The sequence below is a fragment of the Artemia franciscana genome, chromosome 7 (assembly GCF_032884065.1).
Source record: "Artemia franciscana chromosome 7, ASM3288406v1, whole genome shotgun sequence".
Taxonomy (NCBI): Eukaryota; Metazoa; Arthropoda; class Branchiopoda; order Anostraca; family Artemiidae; genus Artemia; species Artemia franciscana.
In genome coordinates, this window is record NC_088869.1 from 17,149,722 (window position 1) to 17,175,170 (window position 25,449).

Consider the following 25,449-nt stretch of genomic DNA (forward strand, 5'->3'; position numbering starts at 1 on the left):
TTACATGTGAGCGTATGTGAAAACAAATCAATGGCCCCTGCCCTTGAAGTGTCTAAATTTCAAATTAATAGGGAGCCTACTTGCTAGCTTTTTTTTAGAATTACTGTAATTGTTTTGCCCGATTTTCTAGGAAGCAGATTGGGCTCAAATCTTTGTACAACTCTTCTCAGCCCATGTATCATTTTGATGTTGTTTCAAACTGATAGGGGTAGTAACATAATTACATATTCCATATTTTACCAGTTTTTATTCATGAACAATTCATATCTTCAAATGAGTTACGAGTAGTTATAATTTGTTATGGTACTTATGTATTATCCAGAACACACTCGAGAAGTTTCCTTCGTTTGATCTGATTAAACCGGTTTTTCTCTCGCTTCTGGTTAAAATTAGCTTATTATATCGTGAAAAAACCTACGATGTATGTATGTTTTAATTAGATATTTAATATACAGAGTTGGTTAGACTAGGTATTTAATATAGTGTATTCTAGGCGGCCTGCTTTCCATAGTTCTCTGTTTGAGTTTCCATAATTATGTTACTTAAGTAACATATTTTCATCATTTTTTGGTATAATTCGTTAAGATTAACCTAGCTTCACTTCTCGAGTGTCTTGCATAATACGTAACTACCGCTATCATAGTTGCGTTTGTTATTAATGGAAGTTTTTTGTTTTCTAAATCAGGAAATCCCCACCTGTTCTGAGGTTTGCAATCTCTGAGTTAATAAGAATTTTCACCTTTTTAGAATAGGCTTAACACTCTAGGTGATATTGGTCTATATCAGGATAGTTCAGGAAGTTAAAAAATAAAATGAAAAAAGATAAAAAATAAATCACTGCAACCTTACTGCAAAAAACTGTACGTTACAGTGGTTGAGAATCAGTGTGTCGAAATACTGGTTCATGTAGAAATGCTTGATAGAATTTAGCCAAATTAGCCTTTGTAAGGATGGTCAACCAGTTTCTAGACAAAATTTACTCGAATCATCCATTCAGATTTTTGTCGTTTTTTTAAGAAAAAGAAGTCTCGATAGCAAACGAATCTAGATATATGCTTTGATTGTCTTTTTCCTATTGATTCTAAGCTAATTTTGTCAGGCAATGCTTTACTTAATATCTCATATTCAAAAGTGGAAAAAATATCGTAAGTTTGTTCAATTTGTTTGAGTACTGGAGCAAAGAGTAGATTTCAATGCATTAACCACTAGATCCGACTCGAGTGTCTTGTTATGGTTCAAGTTCTCTTTTCGCATTTTCGCCAAGATTTCTTCGTCTGAAGATCGATGTTACACACTTTCTCCTTTGCAAGAACCACGTCTCCTGGATAATTTTTCCCAGTCTGTCCCTGGAAGCCTTTATGTCAATAAGATTGCTTTATAAAATTTTTAGAATGGTGTTTGCATGCCTGTTCTTTCAAGGATAAACTCCTGTCAAAAATTCGGAAAGAAATGAGACAAAATTCCATTGACATGTCTGGTTTAGCTCAAAATGGGTGAGAGTTTATTTTTCAACGGTTGAGTGTTTGCACTTGCCAAGCGTCTCTTCATTTTGCTCTTGTAAATCTTCAATTTTATTGATTGTAAAATAGATGTATTAGACATTTTTCTGCGTGCGCACTTATCACACGTCTCTTCCATTAAAAGCTAATGATCGCACTCGCTAAGACACAGTATTGCGAAAAAACCGCGGTTCTTACTTAATGGCTACTTACTCCATGAAACAATTTTGAAAACTACTTTAAATCATTCTAAAATACTTCTATCATTCCTAAAAGTGCATCATGTATACCCCAAATTATGCTCGAAGTACTTATATCATTCCTAAAAGTGCATCATGTATACCCTAAATTATACTCGAAATACTTCTATCATTCCTAAAAGTGCATCATGTATACCCCAAATTATACTCGAAGTACTTATATCATTCCTAAAAGTGCATCATGTGTACCCTAAATTATACTCGAAATACTTATATCATTCCTAAAAGTGCATCATGTATACCCTAAATTATACTCGAAATACTTATATCATTCCTAAAAGTGCATCATGTATACCCTAAATTATACTCGAAATACTTATATCATTCCTAAAAGTGCATCATGTATACCCCAAATTATACTCGAAGTACTTATATCATTCCTAAAAGTGCATCATGTATACCCTAAATTATACTCGAAATACTTATATCATTCCTAAAAGTGCATCATGTATACCCCAAATTATACTCGAAGTACTTATATCATTCCTAAAAGTGCATCATGTATACCCTAAATTATACTCGAAATACTTATATCATTCCTAAAAGTGCATCATGTACACCCCAAATTATACTCAATCAATTTCCCATAGATTGACTCGTTTCTTCCCACTGCTTTTTGCCGTTGACGTAGTTTGTTTGTCGTTAAATTGATATAAAGAAATGAGCCCGTGTATGGAAAATTCATGGAGTATATATATATATATATATATATATATATATATATATATATATATATATATATATATATATATATATATATATTGGTATATATTTGTACATTGGGGGGGAGGGTAAAATAAATTGTTACGCTGCTAGGAATAATATATATAAGTATTTTAGAATGTTTTAAAGTGCCTTTAAGAATTTGTTAACGTTTTTTTTTCTGGAGAATTCTCCATGTCGACATTTCAGCAACTCACTTTCTGTAGAAATGTTATTGAAGGTTTTTCTGTAAGGTTACTAAATTGCGAGAAAGACGAATTGTAATATTGACTGAACAACAATTCGTGAACTCTATTTTGGTTAAGTTTTGTTTAGTTATTTGGTACTTTTTGTTGGCTGTAATGAAATGTTTCAAAGTAGCCTTTAAGGGTCAATGATATACGAAAAGACTTCTCAACTTTTAAGTGAATTGCCGAAATATCGCAAGGAAAAAAGAAGTTTCATTTGGGAATATGATTCCAAAAAATGATTGTAATCAGGGATGTTCTCTTTTCACTCAAAAATGAATTCTTTAAATTATTATTTGAGAATGAATTAGGAAGAATATCTGTGATTTTAGCAAAAATTTGACTGAAAAATTACTTTTCTTCCCTTTGGAAGAAAAGTAACTTTACTTTCCTTTAAAATTTGGAACTTCGCGAAAGTGCCGGGTGGAAACAATTGATCGACTTTGAATGGCATCATTGTTACTACTGCGTATTAAATGTAGCTAATTTTGTTGTTGCGTTATGCAGAAATTCAATCAGCATACATAACACGTTGGTCAATGTGTGGTCTGTCGGATATCTATAGTGCGTTACCTAAAAGTATTCATTTCTAGGCTCCAAATTGACATTTTCCCACCAGTCCAAATTTTACTAATTATTTGTATAACAGTTAATAGTCAATTACCAAAACAGTTAATTAGTATATTAGTATATTTGTATAACATGTAATAGTCAATAGTCAAAACAGTTAATTAGTTAACTTCATTGAGAGTTTCAACTTGATACACCTAGTAATTCGAGAGAATTGCTGTTTAATATACTTAGCCAAGCAAAATAATCAACGAGTTAAATAAATTATTTGCTAGGAGTTTTGTTTGTAAAGTCAGTTACTCTTTTAATTTGAAAATATGTTTCTAAGTACATTTGTAATAAACTTAATCCTAAAAGAATGTATTCCAGTGCCCCCACTACTACTATTTTGGCGTCTGCTCCCCCCCACTCTGGAAGATTGTCAGTGGGCGCTCTTGTAGCCTTCATTATATTATTTGTAAATGAACAGAAATAGAATGCAAGTTTTCATAAATGAAAGCAAATATCATTGTTAAAACTTGAAAGAGACAGAAATTATTCTGCGTATTAGATGGAGTTTTCCATTCTCATCTTTCACTCTTTACGTTGAAGTTTAATTTTGTTTCTTGTCCTTGAGCAGTCGTTCTTAAAGAATTGGGCTACGTCAATTTAGCCTAAAGACGGGAGAGAGAGAGGAGAATTGATGAGGGGACAACCCCCGCTCATATGCGGAATAATTTATGCTTCTTTTAAGTTTTGATATTGCTCTTTACTTTTATTTCAGGAATTAGTTTTATTTTATTTGTTGGTCAATCTAGAAGGAAATACAATAGAATTCTAAAAACCACCATAAAGGATTCTAAGACGCTAACTGAGGTATATAATTCTCAAAAGCACTTCACTTAATTTAGCTCCTACCTAATGATAGCCCATATTATAAAAAAAAAAACAAATTATATATATTCATGAATTTTATGAAACATGATATACAAATAAAATACCATCGTTGGATTCCCTATTTTTTGCTAAGTTTATTTCCGTTGTTATATGGTATCTACCGAGTGCCATATAGCGATTGCAAATTCTGTCGGTCTGTCTGTCAGTCTGTCTGTCCCGGTTTTGCTACTTTAGGCACTTCCTGGTAAGCTAGGATGATGAAATTTGGCAGGCATATCAGGAACCAGGCCAAATTAAATTGGAAATTGTTGTTTCCCCGATTCGACCATCTGGGGTGGGGGGACGACGATTAAATTGGAAAAATTAGAAAAAATGAGGTATTTTTAACTTTCAAACGGGTGATCGGTTCTTAATGAAATTTGACGTTTAAAGGATATCATGTCTCAAAGCTCTTATTTTAAATCCCGACCAGATCCGGCGACATTGCGGGGAGTTGGGGGGGACCTAAAATCTTGGAAAACGTTTAGAATGGAGGGATCGGGATGAAACATGGTGGGAAAAATAATAACATGTCCTAGATATGTGATTGACATAACTGGAACGGATCCGCTCTCTTTGGGGGATATGGGGGGAGGGTTAATTCTGAAAAATTAGAAAAAATGAGGTATTTTTAACTTACAAAGGACTAATCGGATCTTAATGAAATTTGATGTTCGGAAGAATATCGTGTTTTAGAGCTCTTATTTTAAATCCCGACTGGATCCGGTGACATTGCGGGGAGTTGGGGGGGGGTGGCTACAATCTTGGGAAACGCTTAGAGTGGAGGGATCGGGATGAAACTTGGTGGGAAAAATAATCACAAGTCCTAGATACGTCATTGACATAACCAGAAAGGATCTGCTCTCTTTAGGGGAGGAGACATTTAATTCTGAAAAATTAGAAAAAATGATGTATTTTTAGCTTGCGAAGGAGTGATCGGATCTTCATGATTTGGTAGTTGGAAGGATATCGTGTCTCAGAGCTCTTATTTTAAATTCCGACCGGATTCGGTGACATTGGGGGGGGGGTTGGGGGAAGGTTAATTCGAAAAAATGGAAAAAATGAGGTATTTGTAGCTTACGAACGGGTGATCAGATCATAATGAATTTTGATCTTTAGAAGGATCTTTTGCTTTAAAACTCTCATTTTAAATCCCAACCAGATCTGGTGACATTGGGGGGAGCTGGAGGGGGAAACCGGAAATCTTGGAAAACGCTTAGCGTGGAGAGATCGGGAATAAGCACACGTTATAGATATGTGATTGACATAATTGGAACGGATCCGTTTTCTTTAGGGGAGCTGGGTGTTGTTAATTTGGAAAAACTAGAAAAATTGAGATATTTTAACTTAAGAACGTGTGACCAGATCTGATTGAAATTTGATATTTAGAAGGAACTCATGTCTCAGAGCTCTCATTTCAAATCCGGACCAGATGTGTTGACATTGGAGGGAGTTGAAGGGGGAAACCAGAAATCTTGGAAAACGCTTATAATTGTCGTAGATACGTGATTTATGTAACCGGACTGGATCCGCTCTCTTTGGGGGAGTTAGGGGTGGGGTTCAGTGCTTTGGTGAGTTTGGTGCTTCTGGACGGTGCTAGGACGATGAAAATTTGTAGGTGTGTCAGGGAGCTGCACAAATTAACTTGATAAAGTCGTTTTCCCCTATTCGACTATCTGGGGGGGGGGGCTGAAGGGAGAGGAAAAAATAGAAAAATTGATGTATTTTTAACTTATGAGTGGGTGATCGGATCTTAATGAATTTTGATATTTAGAAGGACCTCGTGACTCAGAGCTCTTATTTTAAATCCTGACCGGCATCAAGCTTCTGATTTTCCTTTTAAAACAATCTATTGATTCTTAGAATTTTGCCAGAGCTCATACTGTATGAACTCTTGGCTCTTCTGACCTCGTCACAAGTGCCATATGAGCTCTTAGCTCTTGTTTTAATTATTTCAAATAATATTTCTATTGGTAAAATTCTAATTAAGCTGTTTCTTGCTACCTTGGAATGGGCTTGGGGTAGGAATATGAAACTTTCAGGGATGGGTCTACAGACTAAAGTATGTCATGGGAAGGTATTTTGTATTACTTATCTGTACTCCTTCTCACTCTAGAGGGCCTTGACCTTTGATGACCTTTAAAAAAATTTGTTTTATAAAAGTGAGACCTTGCAAAATTGATCTTCTGCATAAATTAAGTACAAGAAAAGTGTTTCCAGCTTCACAACTTTGCTCAGTCCCAATTTGTGAGGTTTCAAAAATCTGTAAATGCATTTTCTAAATTTAGAAAAAAAAAAACGTTGATATGACTTAAAATTCTATTCAAACAACATGAATTGTATTTTAAGAACTAAAACTAGAGAAAAAGAAACTGATAAGTGAAAATTAAGGTAAATATTGCTTTGTCAAGATTTCAATAGTTATAACTTGCCAAGCATTTAAATTTCTAAGATTTAGAAATCAAAAGAGGGTTAAAAGCTTGGCATTACCTTCTCAGAGTATGTTCTTGGTCCTGGATTCATTACTGAAAATTTCATTTTCCTAACCTAACCCCTTTTCAAAAATAGCAAAAAGTAGATAAACTAGAATTTACCAACCAAAGACATGATGACGTATCACGAGATTAATTAAAGGAGAAATATATTATAAGCTCTATGTCTGAGACGATTAGGGGGAAGGGAAACAGTCTGAGGAGTAACCATAATACTTAGAAATGGCATAAAGTAAGTGATCTAATGGTACTACTTTTACTTGTATAGGTTGTTTCAGGGAATTCCTGAGATAATATAATTTGGGCTATATATTCAATCATTAGAAGGGGAGGGGGGTAAAATAAACTATCCTGCGATTAGAAATAATATAAGTAGGTATTTAAGATTTTTTTTAGTTTTTATAATTTTACTGCCTCCTTCTGAAGAAGCCAACCACTAAATTGGAACTAAGGAAGGCAAAGCTTTAGTTCCGTCACAAGCTGTCTAAACTGGAAAATTATGTTGCGAATCAGCATAGTTTCCATACTATAGCACTTAGAAATACTAATTCTAGAAGCGCAACCATTTCTGGTTGAACCTAAAAATGCGTAAAGTGGGTAGGGTTTTGATGCCGAGGGAAAAGTTGGGATTGTACAAATTATATTTTAAATACTAATTCCAGTTATCACTGGTTATTTATGTATAGTTGGAAGTCGAAAGATAAGTAAAGAACTCACGCATCCATTTATATTAATATCCAAGATCTTTCACTTTCGCTTCCGAGTTTAAACTAACCAGCTGTATCTGAACAAAACAAACGTCTTATTTCGCTTACAGAATACATTACTATAGAGCGAAGCGTATTAGTCCATGAGCCCCCTCATATATGCAAAGAATTTCGGTTGGTTTTCATTTTTAAAAGGGCTCTTACTTTTCGTTGGAAAAAACTCAATTTTTTTTCAAATCATGCCAGGAAATGCACCCCTTCCCCTGTGTGTAATTTACCCCGGACTGGAAACTCTTGCTCATAGAAAATTCTCCCTGTAAACCCCCCTCCCAGCAAATTCATCCCAAAAATTTCTGTAAAATTCCCGATAACAAATGCTAATCGTAAACGATGGGTAAATTGCGTAACTATGCCATCTTCAGATTCATAGCTATTGGACCTTTCAACTATGCTGAATCAAATGGTTCTATGAGATTTGGAGCTCTACAATTTAGTTTGGACGTTAATTTAGTTTAACTTGATGATATAATTTACATCAAAGATTCATTTACTTTTTGGGGTATTTCAACTTTTTTCAAAAATCAGGTATATCTTCTCAGGGTTGTAGCTTTTGATGGGTAGCATTGAACTTAATGATATTATTATACTTGGAGTCCACATAAAAAGCCTATTCTTGTAGACAAGTAAATTCAATTCAATTCAAAGTAAAAATATATTGCTTTATGTTTGTATCTATTTTTTAAACTCAAAAAGACACTTAGCATCCACCCTTTTCTGTCATAATTCAAATATTTGAACTAAATTTATACTGAACATATTACTTTCAATGGTTCCATGGTAAAATTAATATGCAATCCAAGATATTTCAATCTACTGTTGAAGTCAACAACAAGTTGATTAGTATAACCTATGTACGTTAAAAATTACATTTTTCTACTGAAAAGTATATAAGTCCCTTAATAATTTCAATAATTTGTGGAATTCAAACAGCAAGTCACAACTTCAAAAAAAAAATTGATTTTTTTTACTTGTTTCAAGTCTAGCAAAACATTTTGTTGGATTTTTTTTTTGCAGTGTATAACACAACCCTGATTTACTCCTGATATAATACGGAACCAGCTGCTAGCCTCATTTCCTACATCAAATGTAACAATGTTATTCTCGTACAAAGCACTAATTACTTTAATGTGTTTATCTGGTATCAAACAGTTCGTGGTAACAAACGGTAAGTAAGGAGTGACCCGGCTCAATAGTAATCTAACTCAAAAAACGTCTTACCCATCAGAGGTTACGAGCCTGAGAAAGTTTGCCTTATTTTCGAAAAAGGGGGAAACAGCCTCTAAAAGTCACAGAATCTTAATGAAAATTACACAATCAGATTCAGCGTATCAGAGAACCCTACCGTAGAGGTGTCAAACTTCTATATGTAAAAATGTAGAATTTTGTATTTTTTTTTTTTGCCAGAAGAAAGATCACGGATGCGTGTTTTTTTTCCAGGAGTGATCGTATCCTTTCCCTCAAAATCGTCTGATAAAAATTTTGAGATAGCCATTTTGTTAAGGCCCAATAACTATGCCTTCGGATGTAACATGACCCCCCCCCCCACAGCTCCAGCGGGAGGGTCTTTAAATTAAAAAACAAATCCCATTGTTTACACATATTATTTGTTATCGGGGAACATGCATACCTTTTAGGGCGGGAAGACGAATTTTCTGCTGGGGGCTTTTTCACGGGGGAACTTTTCATGGGAAGGGAAGTTTCCAGGGGGATGAACTTGTCAGAGGAAATTATACACTGGAAGAATTTGCCAGAATTCCTATACAAAATTCTGTTTGTATTTCTTACTTCCTCTGTTCTGTCTCAATTTTACCCGTGGAGTTGTTAAGGGTAATTGTCTTTGGGTAAATTTTCACCGGGATTGAATTGTCTAGAGGGGATATGTCCATGGGGAGGGCATTTCTCCGTGGAGGTGGGGCCAGGTTTCCTGGGATTATTTAAAAACTATCAAAAATTAAGTAAAAAAACAAGTTTTTTTTCCACTGAAAGTAAGGAGTAATAGTAAAACTTAAAACGGACAGAAATTATTATGTATATGAAGGGTTTTTTTTTATTTAATACCATACAAGGATAGGACCTTTGCTTAAGCTGTTCTATCAGCTGAATCAAACGCTTGCCAGAATTCCTATTTCTTGCAGGAATTTCTTGAATTCCTATATATATATATATATATATATATATATATATATATATATATATATATATATATATATATATATATATATATATATATATATATATATATATATATATATATATATATATATATATATATATAAATGTAAGAATTAAATATAAGGATAACACTTCTAAGGTCCGTATCCTCATTGTGCGTTACTGGATTTTAGTACTCCTTCAGTATAGAAAACGTTGAATCTAATTGTTTTTGTCCAAAGTATGTAAAAATACTATTAAAATTAAAGTTTAAATTAAGTTTTGTTGTCTTAAATTTATGAAGAGAAAAAAAAAGAACATTAACATTACAGAAAAGGTTGAATCAAAGATAATCCCACCGACAGCGTTCTCTTGAATTCTGATATTGAAAACTAACATCAGGGACTTTTTTCCTGTAAGCTTACTTTCATGATTAAAGGCCTAATTTGACAAGGGATACTGGAAGAAGGAACACCGTTGCTTATGCTTTTGCTTCAATTTTGGGGAAGGATAATTTGGTCAATTTCTATTAATTGAAGAAAGTTCGGGGCTTTTTATTTATATTGAGGATATCTCCTATATATACTCAGCAGTGTTGGTATGAGAAACTGTTTAAGGGAAACCAGTTTGATTTCCTATATTAAGGCCGACACAGGTGGAAAACCAAATATTAACTGCCGAACAGCAAGTGTTAACAGCAGCTGCTTAGGTGTTAGGCTGGTAAAGTGATAGACTCTCAATGTTTGGGTCATGGTTTCGATCCCGTCGTTAGTCTTTTTTTCAGAATGTTCATCAGGTTAATCAATCTTTCGGGCAAAAGTTAGTTTGTAAATTTCAGATATTCCTCTCCACCGTTGACTGTAAATCAACTTCAACTTCTACCTTATACGGTGCAGAACTAGGCACAGCAAAAACTTCTTTTTTTTACCTCAGATAAGCATTATAAGTAGCATCGTAAAGTTAAATATAATTTAGGGTAAACTAGAAATAGGGAGCGTGTTTATCATAGAAGGCTTAACTTAGACTTAAAAATAGGGAGCAAGCCACGTTCACGCCATATTTCTTGAAGTAATGTTCATCTGAAGGTATCTTCGTCTTGAGGCATCTTACCGCCTTAAAGTTACATGCGGCCTTATTGCCTTAGACTTCCCATCCGTGGGTTAGAATCCCATTTCTCGCAATAACTCTGAAATTGGCAGCAAAGAAAAAGGAGACAGACCAGGAAAGAACCCAAGTGTTTGCTCCTGCAACACTGTAATTAGTAATACTGCGTGATTCCACTCTGCGTGATGAAAATCCTCTTTTTTGTGTCTAAAAATACAGATTAAGTTTAAGTTTCACATACTGAATAAATGAGTATATACACTTGTCCCTCTAAGAAGAGCGATCCACCACTAGGATCTACCGTCTATTTAGCAGACTAGAGTCTCGTTCGTTGTCGGACTTAAGCAGAAAAATCCCTCCACCAACTATTAACGGCCATGCACTACCACCTTGTGAATGAAGAAAGAGCTCTAAATCTGTAAATCCCTCCAGTGTCTGGGTCTGGTGAGGTTTGCCGTGTTGAGTCAAATTTAGGTGGAGACTCCACTCCTGAAGGTACTTCTTTTAATTTCCTTTCAGCAAATGAGATGGAGTGAAGCAAACACATTGCTTCTGCCCTTTATCCCTAAGAGGAGAAAAAAAGTCAGTTTGTCATTAACGGAAAGAAAACTAAGTTTTGCTGGAGAACATGATTGTTCTAGTCCTGTAATAATATGAAAAAAACTTCGTTTTCTTAAAGAGTTAAAGAGGCTGCGTCCCAAAGTCGAACCTTAAAACGTACAGGAATTAGAAGAGGCAGTTGGGGGGCTGGCGCCCCCCAAACCCCCAGCTTTTAAAGACTCTTTTGTACAGGTTTTTTGTTTTTTTTGCTAACCCCCCGCTCTTGGCTTCGGAAAGGCCCTCTTTTAATTAACAAAAAATTGAAATGAATGAATAATGGAATAACTTCGAAAAATGTTAAACACAAGAGGACAGGAGAACCATTGCGCCGAAACTAGTAATTAGTAACAATGAAGTCCCCCCACAAAAAAAACCTGTACAAAAGAGTCTTTAAAAGCTGGGGGTTTGGGGGGCGCCAGCCCCCCAACTGCCTCTTCTAATTCCTGTACGTTTTAAGGTTCGACTTTGGGACGCAGCCTCTTTAACTCTTTAAGAAAACGAAGTTTTTTTCATATTATTTCTGTACGTTTTTCTACAATCCATGGTGGATGTAATTTAATAATTCCTGTACTCCTCGTAGAGGAATTAGGAGAGGAAGTTGGGTGGCTGCCGCCCCCCAACCCCCCCGCTTTTAAATCATTGTTGCTCATAAGAAGCTAATATTCTGTTATCTCTCAAATGATAAGCTGTCCAGGTGTTATAAAAATTTTTTGATGTTGTGAAAAAAAAACCGCCCGTAAGGGACTTGAACCCTTGACCCGAGGATTAAAAGTCTCACGCTCTACCAACTGAGCTAATAACTTGCATGTGTGAAAATATAACTTCTCAATAACTTTTAAAAATTTCAAATTAACATGGGCTCTTATGGAGAGAAATCCGTTAATTAATAGCTAATGCGTGGTTTCTGGAAAACAGGGAAGGAGTTATCGGATCGAGCTGAAATTTCGCGGATAAGCTCCTGGGCCGTAGGGGACCTTAACTTGTGAATTTCAGCCCGATCGGACAACGTTAAAAGGGGGGGGGGTTGGAGGATCGAAACTTTCGGGGGGTTAAGATTTTCCTACGAAACTTTCCAGGAAAATTACTCGGAGAATTCCGCATCGAATGAGTCTTCGTACACCCAGATCCGATGTCGGATGTGACCTGTAGGCGTCTAGAAAAAAAAGTAAATGAATTTTAAGTGGCTATGCGTGGTTTCTGGAAAACAGGGAAGGAGTTATCGGATCAAGCTGAAATTTCGCGGATAAGCTCCTGGGCCCTAGGGGACCTTAACTTGTGAATTTCAGCCCGATCAGACAACGTTAAAGGGGGGCTTGGGTTGACTGGTCGAAACTTTCGGCCAGATTTTCCCCATGAAGGAAAAGTTGGAGGGGGATGAAATTTTGCAGGTTTCTTAGTTGGAGCTCGGGCTACGAAATGCATCCCTCCCCATCCCTCTGCGACCACTGGAACCGAAGATCGCTTAACATTGTCGTGTGTCGCCTCTTTATAGAGGCACGAGTGTGCCTCCTTGATTACGAACCTTAGACTAAGTGATGATTGCATGGTTCTCAATTTTTTTTTCTTTAAAAATACTTTGAACTATTTGCCATAATCTAAATAACATCATAATTTGTTGATGACAAGGTTGCTTATGGTAGTAAAAGCTTGAAAGCTATATAAGAAGAAAATGCCGGGGGAGGGATTTCCATAAAAGGGGCAGATTTGCATAAGGACGGTATTGTAAGATCGACATAATTGCCTTTTAACTTAGTGTCCGGATTCCTTAAATGGCAAAAAGTGAAATTAACCCTTTTTTTTATAGAATATTCCTAAGACTTCTTTATCGCTCACATCGTAAGAAGTATTGAGGGCCTTTTGTTGGAAAAATCTAGCATTAGAGCAAAGTACTAGCTTCTTCTTGTATGTCAAGAAACGGTTGGTCACTGTTTTGTCCAGTCGAAAACTGTCAAAAAGTAAAGATTCTAGTAAATTAAGAGTCATCGCATCATTAATGGAGCTTTCACTGAAGAAGACAGGATCAATAATACAATCCTGCAGCGGTCCGCATAAGACCTACTATCTAGGTTACCTGGGAACACACTTAGGAATTTACCCTTGTCGGCCCGGGGCAAATCTCAATTATCATGGCAGTTGATGCACTCAGTCTAAACAGTTGTTGCTTTGTCATTAAAGCAGAAGCATCTCAGCAGCGTATCCACCCTCACAGTTTATAAGATTTGGTAAAAGAGATAAGAAAATCAAGACGTTCATCGAAATTTCAACTTTCAAACCAGGTACCATACATTTTGGGCAAAAAACATATTGAGGATATTTTGTTTCAAATTCCCCTTTAGTTTTCATTTGTTTAGAATTCACCCCGCATATATCATTGTCTTTTAAACGAGAGGGGTGGTGGCGGTTAGGATTGAAAGGGTAAGTGTTGGTAGAAACGCGTCACTTTGGAACCACCTCGTGCCTTGCCCTTGGACACCCTTGTTCTGAATCACCATTTTCTTCAACGGTTGAAGAAGGATCGGCAAATTGTTTGGTGTGACTTCAAAGCAATGACATTTCTTAGTAAAATATCCACATTGTATTTTCGCATTATTTGGGCATACCCTTGTATTCCCTTGGGTCACTTTTTCACTACCTCTATTTTGATGATTCCAGGCGTTTACCCCCTCCCCCGACGTTTACCACCCATACCCTAGAAAATGCCCCGCCCCCCCCCCCCCTGCGGAAAATCTCCCCGGATTTGTAATTTCTTTCAGCTTACCACTAGACAAGACAAAGACAAGTAACAGTATAAATGGAAAACATGTAATTTGAGCTATATATTTGCACACAAGAGGGGGGTGGGTAAACTTTTTGACAGTTTGAAGTCAGAAAACAATTCTTGCTTCATAATATGCTGAATAATTGTACCTAACATATTTTGCATACAGACCAGCTATATTTTACCCCTCCCCTGATTTGCAAATGTATAGCCCAAATTTGTTTCTGAAGTTACAAAGAAACCAGTTTGTTCTCGAGTTTTACACATCGTTAACTTAAGTAAGTGGCGTATAATACACAAGTACCAAAATTCCTTGTCCATACGTAAAAAAAAACAGAACTCAAATAAAATTATCAAGTTTGGAAAGCTTTATTTTCCATGGTTTTTCCACGGGGGGGGGGAAACAACGGCCACCTATTTTTATTGATGATAGGCAAAGACTTTGTGACGTTCACAGCACTTCTTTTGGCCCCAGCACTTGGCACGCAGCTGGCTTCCATATATGGATTCTCGTTGTTGCTTCTCTTCTAAAAATTTTCAACCTTTTTTTATGTCTTAAAAAGACATTGCTTATACTTAAAAGATGAGAAATTTGGTAATTATATTTCCAAAATTAAGGCTCTTAACAAATTTTCTCAAACTTCTGACCTATCTAGATCACTTTTTAGGCCAGAATATCTCAGGATACCAATTTTCCCCGAAAAAATATCGAGCTGTTCCCGAGAAAATAAATGCATACATACATACACGATTATTGCTCACTTATAAAGGTAGTAAATTACTGTCGTTGTACCTGGTTTGATGCTACCCATTACTAACAAGTTATGTAATCTGAGTTTATGACCCCATTTGGTAGGCAATGCCTTGATTTAGGCGTGCTTGGTAGTCATATGATTCATCCATGTCTATGTACCCGGCTTAAAGGGAAACCCTTAGAATTAGTTAAGGACATTAAAACGCATTTTGTTTGCCCAGTTTTAGTTAATTCTTTTCTGAGCTTTATTCTGCGATGATAAGTTGCTTTCAACTGAAAGTTAACATGCTAAGGTAGATTTTTTTTTTGCTCACATAGAAGTTCTAAGCAGAGGAAGATAACAAAAAATTAACAGTTTATCGAAAAGATTTATGAGTTCAAATACCAGCTTTTTTTTTACTTTACGGACTTCTAAACCCGTAAGGGACGTATGAAGTAAGTCATGTTCATTTTATTTATTCATTGTACCAATTGATTGTACCAATCGATGGTAAAATGCTAAATATATCAATGTTTATTCATTCAGGTTTTTCAGTATTATTTTCTCATAAAACAAACGAAAAATATTTACTTCTGGAAACAAAGCTCATAATCAGGGTTGCCACATGATCCGTATACATGGGTCAGCTGCCGTATTTCACTACCCAGTCATATATTACTATTTATCCTGTTGTCCTTTTTTTACGAAACAGCGACCGAGTAATGGAACTCCTGCCAGCTCGCCTCCATCCTATTGTGTGGCGAGCACCAAATTGTGTGGGATACTGTATGCCAATTTTAGTCAAGTTCGTCTTGCTTAAATCCGTTGTCGAGTGACATTGATCACCTTGTTCTAGTCATTACTTTCTCAGTTCAAAAACGGACTAAGTTTTATGGTTGCTAAACACCAAGTGGCTGTACACTTTCTATAACCTGATGTACATTTTAGAGCGTTATTTGTTCTGCTAGACATGGCAGACTTCCACCGCGCCATATCATCGTGTTAGCACGATGATTAATAATAACATACTAGAGCTAAGCAATTGTTTTTTTGATAAGCTATAAAACCCGTGCTTTTTGTTTTATTTTTCTCATAAAAAAGAAAGATCTTAGCTGTATTATTAGTAAGAAAGAAAAAGGGTTCTGCTAACGCACTTTCTTTTCAAATCCTAACTCAACCACCCCGTGTAGTATGCGATTCCATTCCAGTGTCTGAGAACATTAAATTTTGAAAGTATTTGTGGCTTGTGGACCAGTATTTTAAATTCTTAGTGCAGACAGATTATCCAAAAAATTCAGTTAAAAGTAACAAACTCTTATTTGAGCAACTAATCAGTTTTGGTAGAATTGAGCTTACTTGCCCCCAAAATGAACACTTACGCTCACGACTTGGTGAATTAGGCTCGAATCTTTATAATATTTTATTATATTCGTGTTTTTCAAAATAGGGAGGGGGGCTAATTCACTCAATGTTCGTCAAATATTCTTCTTCATCTCTGAAACATCCCCAGTAAATACTTGAAAATGCGTTAGTCCTCGTTAACATCACAGCTTAGATACCAATATAGTTATGAAAACTCGATTTATTTTCGGGACACAGTGCGCGGTAGCGATGATAGCGGTTGGAGATAGGAAACCGGCAGCACGGCTTAGATACCAATATTGGTATTTAAGCTGTGTAGGCAAGGCAAAACAAAATTGCGTTCCCGCCTATGGTGTTGTAGTACGATCTACGCGTCGGAGTGTGGGCTTAGAGGAGGCGCCAAGTTCAGAGCTCTGTACCAAAAGCTTCTCATGGGCAAGATGGGATTTTTCATAAAAATCGATCGGAGATCTCGGAATTTTTGATGGATTGTAACTTGACCCTCTTTTAGTCAAAATCGTGCTTTTTTCCATAATGGCTGAAGACATACTTTGCTGTGGCTTTGGCTACTTGAAAAGGGCACTAGATCTTTTAAGTTTCGTTCTAATGAGCCTTCTCCTGATTTTCTAGGACTGTTGTTTTAATACGATAACCCTTAAAAAATAGCAAAAAATAAACACATCCGTTATCTTCCTTCTCGAAAAAAAAAACGCTACTATTATACCGAATTACCCCTTGCTGGTGGTACGTTACCAGAATTGCTCCATCATTTGTTGTTGTTTTTCTACCATTAATCATGAACATCTGTTTTTTCCTCCTGGATTCCTTCGATGGCGGCCCTTAATTCGCTGTTTGAAATTTTTCATGTGTAGCCGGATTGAAATGAGTTACACTCTTCAGGCACTTTAGACAGTCTTCTCTAGTATTGGATAGCTTTAAAAGGTTACTGCGATCTAATTATATGGAAGACTTAACAAATGTTTTCCCCATTGTTTCCTATATTGACATCACTTGGATATTCGAAGAATGTCTGTAAAATTTTGGGAGTGAACCCTTCGCCGTAATCTGGAATGTGTTCGGATTTTTGATTGGTTTTCATGTGCCTGCATTTGGCAGACTGACAATTGACTATTTTATGGTAAGTTAGGTATGTCACTCTCTGACTTCGTTCTTTATCCGTCCTTGTTGTATTCTTTTTCCCAGTGGTTTCATCTTGATCAATAGACAAAAACATGTTGATTAAAACAGAGATTTTCATCCTTCAGCTTGGCTGCGTAACACAATTACGGAGCAAAGCTGCTTAGAAAGCAAGGGCTTCACACGATGAGGGGTCAGCGAGTCTGATAAATCGCGTTCACCAGTTGACGTGTGCCAAGCATAAAGAAGATGTACCATTATTGACTTGACTGTACCAAGCGTGACGGAACTGTGCGACGCGTAAAGGCACTGTACGCAATGCATGGTGGTCTGAGCATGCACACTAGATGGTGGAAATTGCTTAACACTTCTCAAAAAGGTCTTTTTCAACAAAATTACCAGAAAGGTATTTTTTTAAATTTAGAGGGGATAGAGACGTCTAGGGGGTCAATTGCCTCGCCAACTGACCACCCGGTGTATTATATAGAGGCAGGTTTTTTTTTTTTTTTGGGGGGGGGGGGTGACAGAGGGTGCAATTGCCGGGGGTGTAGAAATTCTAGGGATGTAAAATTTCAAATAAATAATCAAACGGTTATAATCGTTGGTAGTAAGTATAAACAAACTGAATCCAAATGTTTCCTTTTTCTCATTGCTTGAAAATTAAAGTAAGAAGCAAATATAGCAAAATGTTGCGATGATTTGGATCTCATTTAGTTGTCCCACGAACTCCAAGATATGAAAGAAAAAAAAATTCAACACCGATACATTTTCTAAAAAAATCCTATTGTTTTAAAATTAATTGTTCAATACTTAGATGAAGGGGTCTTTGCAAACATAAGTGTTGCCTATCAAATATAATCAGTGATTGCAGTGTCGGTGGTCAGTGATAAGCGGTCGCTTATTTTAGATGCTCTAGATCCAGGAATGGAGCATAGGGCGTCTACGAAACCACCCCAGACATCATGGAGTTGTGCTGCAGCCCTGACGTCCTTCCATTGTGTTTGAAAAGACATCTCCCCTCTAATCGGATCCTGTCCATACTGCCATCGCAAGGTATGGTCTTGGTCGACCTCTTTTGTGCCTCCCTTCAACACACCAGTCATATTGTACATGAGGGTGATTCTCTGGATATACGAAAGAGGTCAAGGTACGGCCCATCTCCTGTGTTTCAGAAAATCAGTAACTAGTGATTGACCGGTGAACTTATATGTTCGTGGCCTTTTCCTGCTACCATGTGTTCAGTATTCTACTTAAGCATATGTTTTTAATGGCTAGGGCGCGTTTGTCTAGCTTGACATTTAGTTTCCAGTATTCACTTGTATAGAGGAGATTGGGCGTCACATTGCTATTCATGAGGCGGAGCTTCAAGCCAATAGAGTATTTCCTAATATGCCAGATTGGTTTCAACTTATTAAAAGCCCACGGGGCTTGTTCTATCCTGCTCTTGATTTCGTTGGCCTTTTCACCATTGTAATCAGTCCAACTCCCGAGGTTAAAATCATTGACCTGTTCAATTAATATATATTTGCATTTCAGTGCCTGCGAAGAGTCAAATATAACCATGCTCTTTGTCTTACTGACATTTACTGTAAGCCTCACTTTTTCGCCCTTTTTGTCTATGGCGTCGAGTAGCAGCTGTAGTCGCTGTTTCACTTCTTTGAGAAGAAAAACGTCGTCAGTGAAGTCCAGGTCAGAGATGTGACGGCCGAAAATCTTTACTCTAGAGCCTTTAGCTCTTTACTCTGAAGACTGCCTTATAATTATAATGTTCCATAACAATAACAAACGGGAATGAGGATAGGAGAAGTTCCTGTTTGACACCTGACACTATCTTGAAGAACCGCGTACCCCCATTTTCTGTGCGCACACAAAAGAATTGGCTTATTATGGTGATTCCAAATATATAAGATTCATTAAATATTACCCAGCAATGGTCCTAGAACATCGAGAGAGAACCATTTGAAAATAAATCAAAAGTCCTAGTGTCGCTTTTAAGCGACCAAAAAAATAGTAGGGTAACTAGCCCCCCTCCCACGTCCCTTTTCCTCAGAATCACCCGATCAAATTTTGAGATAGCCACTTTGGATAGCATAGTTGAAAAGACGGGAGATTATGTCTTTGAAGATAACCTGACTTTCTCCTAGCCCCTCGAATAGGTCTTTAAGTTAAAAAAATTACCCATTGTTTGCGTATAGTATTTTTAATTGGAAAGTATGCAGACATTATTTTGGGGGGAGTGGATTTTGATGGGTTTCATGGGTATAATTTTCCTTGTGGAGGTAATTTTCGTGGATGGACTTTCCAAGGGAAATTTTACACTTGGAAGATTTGACAGCATTCCTATACGAAATTATTTTTAATTGTCCTACTTTGTCTTTGCCTGTTCACTTTTGCATGTGGAGATGTTCCGGGGGAATTGTATGAGGGAAATTTTCTGAGTGTTTGGATTTCACGGAAGGGGAGATTTTTGGAGTTGTCAGAAAAACGATTAGTACTTAAAATCTATTTCAAATGAAAATGTGCCAAGGAGAATTTTTGAGACTGAATCTACTCCAAGAAATTTTTTTGGGGGGATTTTCTGTGAGGATGAAATTGTCCGGAAGAAAGTTTATTGGAAGGGGGTATAAGAATCAGAATAATTCCCTAAGATGTGAATCTAGGGTTGTTCTTAGACCTTGGAATATGATTGTGGCTTGTATTTACAAGTTGATGCCCACCCAGTCGTCATAGATTAGCTCATCGCCCTTCTCGAAAAGTTTGAACAGTATACCCCAGTTCCAATTTTTGGGACTGTTTCACTATTACAGACGACATCTAGGAGATCAGTCCAAACAATTATGCAGACTCGAAGGGATGCCCTTCCACATCTCAGCCGCGATCCCATCGACTCCAGATAAACGTCCATTTTTCAACTTTATCACATCTGTCGTCGCTTCTTAGGTGCTCTGTGGGAAGTCAGCACTCACATCAATTAGTAAGAAAGGTCTGATCAACTATGGGCCTGGAGCTACTAAATGACTTATCGTTAATGAGCATAGAACGCAAATTAGAAGTAATCAATTGGGATGAGATAATTAATAATTTTGAGAGGTTAAAGCAAGAAAAGTCGGATTCACATAAAGGGAACATTTTGTTCGTAAATGTTACAATTCGGCCTGTAAATTTTGGGAGACAGTGTGTGTGAATGGTGAGGGGGGGGGGCTTTAATCAAGATCTTGCCCGAGCACGAGAGGGACCAGAATCGCCACTAATATTATATGGGTAGAGGAGGAGCAGCTTTGTTAGGGCTTTTTGCTGCTTTGCGTTTTTAACAGTGGTATGTTATATACAGACAAAAATTGCAATGCGATAAAATTTGTTGCTATACAGACTTCATTACAGTACCTGTGCTGATTAGTTGTAATCCTTTTTTTTTTGTGGCACTTGGTATCTACCAAGTGACATTTGGTAGTCACTTGGCTGGCGTATTAGGCGTATCAGGAACCAGACCAGATTAAATTAGAAATTGTCGTTTTCCCGATTCGACCATCTGGGGGTGGGAGTGGGGGGGCGGTTAAATCCGAAAAATAGAACAAATGAGGTATTTTTAACTTACGAACTGGTGATAGGATCTTAATGAAATTTGATATCTAGAAGGATATCGTGTCTCAGAGCATTTATTCTAATTCTCGACCGGATCTGGTGACATTTGGGGGAGTTGGAGGGGGGAGCTAAAATCTTGGAAAATGCTTAGAATGGAGGGATCGGGATGAAACTTGATGGAAAAAATAAGCAGAAGTCCTAGATACGTGATTGACATAACCGGAACGGATCTGTTCTATTTTTTTAATTCAGAAAAATTAGAAAAAAGGAGATATTTTTAACTTACGAAGGAGTGATCGGATCTTAATGAAATTTCATATTTAGAAGGATTTCGTAACTCAGATCTCTTACTGTAAATCCCGACCGGATCCAGAGTCATTAAGGGGAGGGGAGTTGGGGGGGACCCAAAATCTTGGAAAACCCTTAGAGTGTAGGGATCAGGATGAAACTTGGTGGAAAAAAATAAGCAGAAGTCCTAGATATGTGATTGACATAACCGGAACGGATCCGCTCTATTTGGGGGAGTTGAGGGGAGGGTTAATTCTGAAAAATTAGAAAAAAATGACGTATTTTTAACTTACGAAGGATTGGTCGGATCTTAATGAAATTTCATATTTAGAAGGACCTCGTAACTCAGAACTCTTATTTTAAATCCCGAACGGATCCAGCATCATTGGGGGGGGGGAAATCTTGAAAGACACTTAAACCGGAGAGATTAGGATGAAACTTGGTGGGAAGGATACAAACATGTCCAGGATACGTGACTGACATAACCGGACTGGATCTGCTCTCTTTGGTGGAGTTGGGGTGCGACGGAGTAATTTGAAAAAATTAGAAAAAATTAGGTATTTGTAACTTACGAACGGGTGATCAGATCTTAATGAAATTTGATATTTAGAAGGATCTTGTGCTTTAAAGCTCTTATTTTAAATCCCGAATAGATCTGGCGACATCGGGGGAAGTTGGAGGGGGAAACTGGAATTCTTGGAAAACTTGAAAATTGAGGTATCTTTGTCTTACGAATGGGTGAGCGGATCTTAATGAATTTTGATATTTAGAAGGACCTTATGACTCGGAGCTCTTATTTTAAGTCCTGACCGGCATTAAGCCTCCGATTTTAGAGCCTCCTCCATTAAGCTTCCGAGCTAAGGGTCTTAGAGTGCACCTCGAAGAAGTTGAATGACTTTCTGAACTTTTCAACCCTGGGGAATGGGAGAACCTTTTTTGGTCCAAAAACTCATGGAGAAAGACAATTGTTACGTTTTATTGCACAAGGTTTTGTATTGAAATTTTGTAGGTTTTGCTTTTTCTTTTTGTGAAAGTTGGGTAGTTTGGATTTAGTTTAAAGGATGAACAGAAATTAAAATAGTCTTCTATGAAAGCGGTATCAGATTTTTTTCCTACAGCTTAGTTTTTTAGGGTAAGGATTTCTGGATTTATTTTTTTTTGTCTTAGAAGCGAAAGAATTGACTGAATGATCCTTCAAGTCAATGTGCAAAAGTTTTGGTGAAACAAACAATATAAATATTTTTTTTTTTATTTAGCACTCGAAACTGCAATAGAAAACTTCCTTGTGTAATTTTACTTCTTCGCTCGTTTATAACCCCAAACACAAATGAGCAGTAGTTTTTAAAAAGTTAGCCTACCCTAATTACACTCAGTAGCACTTTTGTCCCTTGGAGATCAAACTTCGTATATTGGAAGAATTTTTGTCAACACTCGCATATTTCAATATATATACATGTTTTTATTTTTTTGTCCTGAAACGCCTGTAATTGATCGCAAAAGAATATGAAAGATTTTGGCAGTGTAAATTATGGATTCTGAAAAATTTTGATTTCAGCATTTGGAGTTGCATTATAGAGCTTTCCTAGAAGATTAAAAAAAAATAGTTTTTAAAAATTCTAAGCTTCCTAATTTTGCAAAAAAAAATTTAGATTTATTAAATAAAAAGCTTTGACTGATAGAAAAAAAATTTCTGAAAATTTTGCCAACACTCGCAGATTTAAATATAAATATATTTTTAAGTTTTTATTTTGTCCTGAAACGCCTATAATTGAACACAAAACAAAAACAACAAGATTTAGGCAGTGAAAACTATGAATGCTGGAAAAATTTGATTACAATTTTGATTTCAGCATTTGAAGTTGCACTATAGAGCTTTCCTAGAAGATAAAAAAAAGTTGTTTTTAAAAATTCTAAGCATTTTAAAATTGCAAAAAAAAAACCGTTAGATTTATTAAGTAATAAGCTTTGACTGATAGAAAACTTCAGATTGCCTTTTTTTCAATATTCACTGAATTTTTCTGAAGTAATGAAGCTTTTCTTTTTTATGGAACTTGGTATCTACCAAGTGACATTTAGCGATCGCAAATTCTGTCGGTCGGTCTGTCGGTCTGTCTGTCCTGGTTTTGCTACTTTATGCACTTCCAGGTAAGCTAGGACGATGCAATTTGGCAGGCGTATCAGTAACCAGACCAGATTAAATTATAAATTGTTGTTTCCCCGATTCTACCATCCGGGGGTGGGGGATAGTTAAATCGGAAAAATTAGAAAAAAAGGCGGTGTTTTTAACTTACGAACAGGTGATCGGATCTTAAGGAAATTTGATATTTTAAAGGATATCGTGTCTCAGAGCTCTTATTTTTAATCCCGACCGTATCAGGTGACATTGGGGGGAGTAGGGCTGGGGAAACCTGAAATCTTGGAAAACGCTTAGAGTGGAGGGATCGGGATGAAACTTGGTGAGAAAAATAAGCACAAGTCCTAATTCTGAAAAACTAGAAAAAATTAAGTATATTTAACTTACGAAGGAGTGATCGGATCTTAATGAAATTTGATGTTTGGAAGGATATCGAGTCTCAGAGCTCTTATTTTAAATATCGACTGGATCCGGTGACATTGGGGGGAGTTGAGGGGGACCTAAAATCTTGGAAAACGCTTATAGTGGAGGGATCGGGGCGAAACTTTGTGAGAAAAATAAGCACAAGTCCTAGATACGTGATTGACATAACCGGAACAGATCCGCTCTCTTGGGGGGAGTTGGGGGGAAGGGCTAATTCTAAAAAATGAAGTATTTTTAACTTAGGAACAAGTGACCGGATCTTAATGCAATTTCATATTTAGAGGGACTTCGTAACTCAGATCTCTTGTTTAAAATCCCGACCAGATCAAGTGTCATTTGGGGGAGACCGGAAATCTTGGAAGACGCTTAAAGTGGAGAGATCAGGATGAAACTTGGTGGGAAAAATAAGCAAAAGTCCCAAATAAAAGACTTGACACAGCCGAACCGGATACGCTCTCTTGGGTGTAGTTGGCGGGGAGGAGTAAATCGAAAAATTAGAAAAATGAGGTATTTGTAACTTACGAACGGTTGATCAGATCTGAACGAAATTTGATGTTTAGAAGGATATTTTGCTTTAGAACAGTCATTTTAAGTTCCGACCAGATCCAGTGACATTGGGGGGGATTTGGAGGGGAAAACCGGTTATCTTGGAAACCGGAAATTTTGGAAAACGCTTAGAGTGGAGAGATCGGGATAAAACTTTGTGGAAAGAATAAACACAAGTTATAGATACGTGATTAACATAATTGGAACGGATCCGTTCTCTTTGGTGGAGCTGGAGGTTGTTAACTTGTAAAAATTGGAAAAATTAAGGCATTTTTAACTTAAGAATGGGTGACCGGATCTTAATCAAATTTGATATTTAGAAGGAACTAATGTCTCAGAACTTTTATTTCAAATCCCGACCAGATCTGGTGACATTGAGGGGAGTTGGAGGGGGAAACTGGAAATCTTGGAAAATGCGTGTAAATGTCGTAGATTCGTGATTGACGTAACCGGATTGGATCCGCTCTCTTTGGAGGAGTTAAGGTGTGGGGTTCAGTGCTTTGGTGAATTTGGTGCTTCTGGACGTGCTAGGACGATGAAAGTTGGTAGACGTGTCAGGAAGCTGCACAGATTGACTTGATAAGGTCGTTTTCCCCGATTCGACCATCTGGGGGGCTGAAGAGAGATGAAAAATTAGAAAAATTGTGGTATTTTTAACTTACGAGTGAGTGTTCGGATCTTAATGAATTTTTAATATCTACAAGGACCTCGTGAATCAGAGCTCTTATTTTAAATCCCAACCGGCATTAAGCCCCTGATTTTCCTTTTAAAGCAATCTATTGATTCTTAGAAGTTTGCTAGAGCTCATACCATATTAGCTCTTGGCTCTTCAGACCTCGTCACAAGTGTCATATGAGCTCTTAGCTCTTGTTTGTTATCATCGTCGTTATTTTGTCGATTAGTTTTTGAGAGAGGTAAATTTGTATTGGATTCTTTGTTTTAGCTTTTGCATTATATTTCGCTCATGACAGCTATTAGTCATACAGCCAAAATATCCCTTTAGGTGTTATTTTTATCAGTGTTTTCAGTAGATACCTCATTAACTTCTTGTTTTTCATGTAATATACAACATCTTCACATTTTATTAAGTTTGAAAGACATGAAACATAATTCTAGGCCAAACTTTTTTTTTTAAGTCTAAGATCTTCGTTCATGACCTGAATAATGGTGAGAAAGA

General features: G+C 36.7%; 1 protein-coding gene across 4 annotated transcripts in view; it reads left to right on the forward strand.

The window, feature by feature from the left end:
* LOC136028914 (protein enabled-like) overlaps positions 1 to 25,449 on the forward strand; it is a 107,191-nt gene that overhangs the window by 15,820 nt on the left and 65,922 nt on the right. Inside the window, exon 1 of one of the 4 annotated variants that reach the window (XM_065706878.1) lies at positions 1,336 to 1,493. The exons of 2 other annotated variants lie outside the window; for them this stretch is intronic. In XM_065706878.1, the coding sequence (XP_065562950.1) occupies positions 1,450 to 1,493 (44 nt within the window). In that variant the 5' untranslated portion in view covers positions 1,336 to 1,449. Of the gene's footprint in view, positions 1 to 1,335; positions 1,494 to 25,449 lie in introns of those variants that run through there. One more of the 4 variants, XM_065706877.1, reaches the window with a different exon arrangement.